At 41.2% G+C, this 7620-nt stretch overlaps 1 protein-coding gene across 1 annotated transcript; it reads left to right on the plus strand.

The window, feature by feature from the left end:
* Window positions 1–1011: 1011 nt before the first annotated feature.
* On the plus strand, window positions 1012–4419 carry LOC308099382 (uncharacterized protein; the record flags this gene model as incomplete). The annotated part of the gene is made up of 4 exons (XM_080448124.1): window positions 1012–1102; window positions 2104–2269; window positions 3994–4193; window positions 4343–4419. Exons 1-4 carry the CDS (start codon window positions 1048–1050, stop codon window positions 4417–4419), a joined length of 498 nt encoding a protein of 165 aa, XP_080304250.1. The 5' UTR covers window positions 1012–1047.
* Window positions 4420–7620: the final 3201 nt, after the last annotated feature.

Below are 7620 nucleotides of genomic sequence, written 5' to 3' on the forward strand. Positions count from 1 at the left end.
TTGGTATTTGGCCATAAACAGGCGGTAAGGCTAGAGATACACACAAGGACAGCACAAGGAGCAGGTTGATTGAGGAGGACATTGGAGTGTCCATGAATCCAACAACAACAGCACGGATAAACTGTTAATAAGACAACAGGTCTGCTCCCTCTGACCCACAAGGAGAGCACTAATGGTCCATGCACTTCAGGAGCAATATAAAGTAGCTGGCCACTGACACTGTCCCCTAACGGCCAACTGCACACCTGAACTAAATTGTCAGAGAAATCAGCTTCCAATTTACACTGATTGGTCATTAGTGATTACACACCGCACCTCTCAAGTGCGTGTGTGTGTGTGTGTGTGTGTGTGTGTGTGTGTGTGTGTGTGTGTGTGTGCGCGCGCGCGCGCGTGGGCGTGTGTGTGTGTGTGTGTGTGTGTGTGTGTGTGTGTGTGTGTGTGTGTGTGTTTTTGACTATTTGGACTCACAAGAGAAATGGCTGTTTTTATGGTTAAACAAACAAACATAAATAAATACATGAATAAATACATAAATCAATAAAATAATCAGGATTCACAATCATGGGGTTGGTTGGGTATGGGTTGAGATTACAATGACACATTTAGAGGCTAGGTTTGGGGGCTGGGGTTAGAGTCAAACCCTAATGGTATATACTTACCATTAGGGTTATAATGGACAAGGGGAAACAATGAATCATACAATTGTGATGTATTTTTGTAATATCAAAATATCAAATAAAAGCCTTCTGTGTATTGTAGAATAGTAGCACTATTGTATGATTTGACAGTTTGGGTGTATCTATGTTTTGCATCTAGTTTCTGAAACTACAGCATGTAGTCTACAAGTTCATCCTGTCTTTCTATACTGTGGACCGTTGAGTCTTTGATGTGCTCTTCCTGCTCTCTGAGATGGGGGTGTGTGTGTGGGGGGTTGGGGGGGGGGGGGTCATGGGTGACAACAATATGAGACCGGCATCTACCACCCTAAAAACCTCAGTCTACCAGAGCAACAGGACGGATGCACAAGCACAACAAACTGAAACCACAATGAAGAAGACAGGCTGCTGGGCGTGCATTCTGCTTTTCACTCACATCATTATGGGTAAGAAGAACATTTCTGAACACTGATGTGCAGGATCTGGCTGTGAACTTGTGATTACAGTTAACTTATTATAGTAGTGGCAAATAAGTGACATTCCTCACAATATGTGACTTATACACAGAAGGGTGGGGTCATAGCCTACTGCTGTGACTTTTAATTGTATTGTTACATCAAAAGTTGCTGGATCCATAATAGGCCTACTGCTAAGTTTAAATTATAATATATGCTTTTTTTCTTTCTTTCTTTTTTGTGGGACTTTTTTTTTTTTTTACCCCAGAAAGGTTAATGCATCACACCACGTTGTGAGCCTGTAGATCTGCTATATTTGCTATTTTTTAAAGGATTGTAAAACATAAAAATAGGACTTCTGTTTTCTGTTATTGTGAGGAAAGCCTTTGCTGAAAATAGCAGATCGACAAGCTCACAACGCGTCGCGTTTGTGAGCTGTTCGATCTGCTATTCTATTTTCCTGCGTAAGCTTTCCCCACAATACCGATGCTGGTGCCGATTAAAGGAGAATACCGGACAAATTAAGTGTTGTCTTTGATGTCTCGTTACTCACCTACCGACGTGAAAAGTGGCGTTCTTTTTTTCCATAGATTCCCCTGTCGTCATTTTTTAAACCCCCTCAAAGTGTTGCCAGGTTCTGTAAACAAGCAACCAGTGTTAAGTCGTTCGCCATTAACGGTGGGCTCGCAGGAAGTTTCAGCGCATGTTTGACTATCATGAGACTCCACAATGACTAGCAGTAGAGAAAAAAACAACTTTGCATCGGTTATAATAGACGAATCTCCCTAACCCACGCGCTCCCATTATGACAACGGAGGGGGTTTAAAAAATGACGACAGGGGAATCTATGGAAAAAAAGAACGCCACTTTTCACGTCGGTAGGTGAGTAACGAGACATCAAAGACAACACTTAATTTGTCCGGTATTCTCCTTTAAGTGGTTAAAAAAAGGAGATCATAGTCTGTATCTATTTATTGAACTTCTCTCTCCAGGCTGTGTGGAGGTGAACTTTATTCAGCGGACAGAGGGCCAGTCAGCGGAGCTGTGCTGTTCTCTGGAGCAGGTCAAAGGTCACGTGAGTGGCCTCCACCTGTACCACAGCTCCGGTCACAACCACATGACCACTGTCCTATCCATGATGGACGGCGGTGTGCTCAGGTAGGGCCGACGGTTACAGTGTTGATGTTAGTTAAAGGGATATTTCACTTTTTAAAAGAAATTGGGTCATTTTATCATTACTCAGGCCTTTGTGAACCCCCCAGACAGTTTTTAAGTTGCTTGATTAATTATTTAGATATTTGATATTCATTTTATCAGACACGCCCCCTTCCTATACAAACCCATTGTAACTTCAAACTCCATTTTAACCATGTTAGATTCATCAAAAACACCCGTCCTTGGTTCTGGTGACTCATCCTGCCCTCCTAATGCGTGAGGGGGCCATGTTTTTTCAATTGCTTTTTTCATTTATTTTTAACACATTGAATGCCAAAAACGGTCCGGACCGTTTTTGAGGGTCCAAACGAGAAGTGCCGAAAACGGTCCGGACCGTTTTTGACCCAATTCTATTTTTATACATGTGGGCCACGTGGGGCGCTAAAACGAAACTTTGACATCACCCAAGCAGTTTCTGAGAAGAAGAGGCTGGATGAGGCTCCATGTCAAAAATCCTTCCGGTCGGCGTTTTCAATGTTATCTCCTTGATTAAAAGCTTAATATCTCCATTTCTTTTTAATGTGGTGGAAACGAGCCGTTTTCGATCGGCGATCACGCTGCAATGGAGGGTCGCGTTGGAAATATTATTGTTCCAGGCGTTAGTCGGGACCCTCCGCCGTCTCGCACGCACGCTTTGTTTACATGCATTTCCGCGTCGGGGCTTCTCACAGCACGAAATGTATAACGCAAGTGGATGGAAGAAATGCTGGCACTCAACGTATAATATTTTAATAAACCTCTGGCACCCAATGTGTTAATATATTTTTTGGAAAATGAAAAAAATTAAATACAATAAAAAAATAAAATAAAATAAACGAAAAAAGTAATCGGAAAAACACGGCCCCCTCACGCATTAGGAGGACAGGGTGAGTCACCAGAACCAAGGACGGGTGTTTTTGATGAATCTAACATGGTTAAAATGGAGTTTGTAGTTACAATGGGTTTGTATAGGAAGGGGGCGTGTCTGATAAAATGAATATCAAATATCTAAATAATTAATCAAGCAACTTAAAAACTGTCTGGGGGGTTCACAAAGGCCTGAGTAGATGATAAAATGACCAAAAGTTTTTTTGAAAGTGAAATATCCCTTTAACATATTTTGATTTAGTTTTAGTCATATTTTAGTAATTTGAAATGTTTATATTTTAGTCTAGTTTTAGTTGACTAAATATCCTACAATCGACTAGAATGCATTTTGGACGGGCCGTGATGGCGTCGTAATGCCCGATTCATACTTAGCTCAGCTGCATGCTGAAAATAGCAAATCTACAAGCTCACATATCTTTTTTCAGAACGTGACGCCGGCGCACAACCAAGCATAAAATGTCTTAGTTCTACTTGATGTCTTCTCCACTAGTCCCTGCCTAACACTATCCTCTAGTTTTTATTTGTCAATTTATTTAGTCATAGTTTCAGTCATCAGAGCTTAGTTTTTATTTAGTTTTTCGTCAGTGAAAAAAGGTCATAGTGTTAGTCGACAAAATTAGCACTGAAGGGTTGCTGTAGTTTCAGTTTAGTTTTCATTATTTTTTTAAAGCTCGTTTGCTAGTCTATTTTTGTTATTTATTTTCTAAATGTATTTATTTTCCAAAGGCTTAAGTTATTTTAGTTTTTGTGTTAGTTTTAATATTTAGTTAATATCGTGATATTTGACTTTGCAACGCCAGGGTCGACCAGGATTACAGGGGTCGCTTAGAGGTGACTGGAGGACTGGACTCATCCCAGGTCAGGGTGGTCTTATCCCCCCTGAGGTCCACAGACACCGGCCGCTATGTGTGGGAGTTCACCTACAGAGCGCAGAACTCATCTGAATCGGAACTCGTCAACAACAGTAATCAACAGGTTCTCCTTCTGGTTGAAGGTGCCGGTAAGTCACCGACACGCCTCAAACACCATTACAAAACATCTGCGGGAATGGCCGACTGGCCGTACCCATGCATTCTTTGGGGCGAGGCCCGGGAGGGCAATCAGTCCCCCCATATAGTGCTCAACTTTCTCTGGTGCCTCTGGCACCAGCGCCGGTGAGAAACATGGCAGTGACTCTTGCTGTTTACAGGGATGCAAGGGTTCACGTGGTTAAATTTGACCCGTAGTCTACAGGTCAAATTCAAGCACATCTGAAGATAACATTTTCATGCCTGATTTTTTTTGTGTGTGTGTGTTTGTTTTGGTGTATGTTTGGTCCAGGGAGGCGGTGTCAGTGCTCCTCTTCGTACCCTCTTCTGCTGTACGTAATTTCAGCAGCAGCAGGGACTCTTGTCGTCACTCTCATCTGGCTGACCGCAGCAGAATGTGTGAGTAGGAACACTTAACTCGTATACATTATATTACGACCAAACTTGTACGCATAACGACTGTAGCTGAGTGTGTAGAGCAATCAGAAGGTCATCGGTTCACCTCCCCGGCCAATTTAATTTGTATCAAAGTGTCCCTGAGCGAGACACTGAACCCCTAACAGCTCAGGATGAAGCTGAAAATGAATTCCCACAACGGGAGAGAACAATTAAGGCTCTCCCCTCGCTTTGTCGTCCTGAGAAGTTTGCATGCTGAAATGCAGCCATAAGTTTGACATTTTGGAATGGCAAAACCTGCCTAACAATAATGTCACTAGTAGGCAGATCTACAAGCTCACGACGCGCTGCGATGCGACGCGTCTTATAACAAACATTAGTGAGTGCCAATTATATGAACATATATGGTTGAAAATGACTGATGTGCTCCTTTAATGGTCATACATGAAAGAAAGAGGTAGAGCAGTTGCAAAACTTTGCAAAGGAAGCTATATGTCATCTGTTTGTCATTTCCGTTCATGACATTTTATTTTATTTTTAATATCTACTAAAAATATCATACTGTCTGTCAGGCTGAAGCATTTGGACATTGTGGGCCAACAGTCTGTTTGGAGAGACTAGTGAACGATTGAGAGTATAGGCCTGTTTCCTGCCTGCTACGCACGTACACATAACACATTGCATATTAACATTGTAGCCTACACACAACATATGCACACATAAATATGCATACACATTTATTATTTGCTTCTCTTACAGTGTTGAGGATATTTAGTGTCATAGCAGTGTTGCTGAGGAGCCAAACCTAAAGCATTTGTCTACTTATCTTATCTATATTTAAATGTTTTATACAATTAAATATAAAAGTGTATTATTAGCAAATCTGATACCAGGGCTGCCATGTCCGCTTATTATAAGCGACTTTGGGCTTGTTTCTCTGTAAAGTTGCTTGTAAATTATTGGTAGTTGCGGGTTGCAGGTTTTTGGGCTTGTTTGTAAAATTCCTAATGTTGTTTAAAACAATGGTTCTCAAACATTTTCATGTAAAGGAACCCCAAATTAATATGTATCCCCCCCCCCCCCCCTCCCCATCTAAAAAATAGTATGTGCCAGGGACCCCGTACCAGATTTGTGTTGTTAAAATATTTAGAAAAAAAATCGAAATGTTTCGATTTCTTTTCCCCAAGATTTGTTTGAAAATAGCCGATCTACAATCTCACAGCGCGCGCCACGGTTGTGAGCTTGTAGTTCGACTATTTTCAAATAACCGATGCATATAAAGTGCTCATGTGGCCTATAGTCGCTTCGTTTGGGCTTGTTTCCATGACCTGGTTGCTTATTGTCTGATACTATGACTCATACGTGTCACAGGCGAGGGCGAGAAAACCGCACAAAGCCCCACCGCCTGCTCCTATCTATGAGGAAATGACTGCAGAGCAGCAGGGCCCGGAAGCCAGTAGAAAACAGCAGCAGCAGCAGGGGGCAGGAAGGCCCCAGAATAACCCTGAGGGGCCGGAGGGCCCCTCACACCTGGAGGAAGCCGTGTACGCAAACCCCACAAACTTCTACGCCTGTCCCAGGCAGACTGGCTGGCAGAGAGGCTGTCATGTGACAGTAACCCATTAACCCTTTAAGACCTGAGGCGATTCTTTTAAATGTTTTCTAAATCCTAACAGTTTTTTGAAAAAAAATGTTTTTTTCAAGATAGATAGCAGATCTACAAGCTCATAGCGCGGCACTCTGTGAAAAGTACAATATTTGCCTAGTGGAGTAGAAGTAAAAACATTGATAATTGGAAATACTCCAGTAAAGTAAATGTACCTCAAAATTGTACTTAAGTACAGTAGCCTACTTGAGTAAATTTTTCGTAGTTACTTTACACCACTGGCTATCTGACACTTAAGAAGAGCTATGGGAACATAGGTACAGTTATAGTTACTGTATACCGGTATAGTTGTCCTAATGGTTTGATCTCCAAGATGCATTTAATTTAATAATGCGAAGCCTCTGTGTTGTTTAGTTTGTGACTCAGGATGAAGCAAATGAATAGTCAGTGGTTTAACCATATGAACCCTAGCATCCGTATTATGGGGTGAACAGCAACAAAAAGAAAAGAGTCAATCTCAAAGCTCTGAGCTTGTAGATCGAGACAAGTAGCGGACCTAGTATAGAGCCCTGGGGGACCCCTGTCAACTAAGTATATAGGGTTTAAAGGATCACGTCACTAATTTTCAACCTTATCTCCATATAATTGGTACTTAGTGGTTAGTGCTTACTTATGCTCATTATAAGATGGCACAATTTCCGTTTCCTCACTGTGTCTCATTTGGTGGACTGTGAACAGTTCAGAATACTGCCTACCAATGACATCATCAAAGGGAAATCCAATTTATTCCAATTAATAGAAACGTCAGACTTTCTCTTTCTGGAAAGTTAGCATGCTGAAATAGAAGTCATTGTTCATGCATTAAAGCATCACTATGTAACTCTTCTTTAATGAATAAAATGTAATTTCTTCCAATCTGTATGGTAGTGTGTTAATACGAATAACTTTGGGATGGTTGTATTTTGTCTCCCTGCCTCTTCTATTAAGACATTTAGTGTCAAAAGTCATGTCTCACCTAGACACATGATCTGACATGAATCCTGACACTCAATTTATCCCCTGAGCAAGCAGGCAGGCTCCATTAGCTCAATGGTAAAAATAAATAAATAAAAGATAATCAGCACTTACACAGAAAACCGTGTTCAAATCCAGGGTAGAAGAGGGAAGAGTAGACAGAAATGGTGCCATCGTATAATGAGCATTAGTGAGGACCATTTACATGAACATAACGTTGAAAATGGGTGAAGTGCTCCTTTAAGAGGTTACACCACGATGGAGAAACAAATACCAGAGAAGGATCATCACACATTTTAACAGCCAAGAAAAAAAAAAAAAAAATGCTATTTTATTAATATTTGAAAGAAGCTCCATAGTTCAAGAAAACATTGTTGTTTTTT

This window comes from Gymnoscopelus braueri (assembly GCF_963280865.1).
Source record: "Gymnoscopelus braueri genome assembly, chromosome: 13".
Lineage (NCBI taxonomy): Eukaryota > Metazoa > Chordata > Actinopteri > Myctophiformes > Myctophidae > Gymnoscopelus > Gymnoscopelus braueri.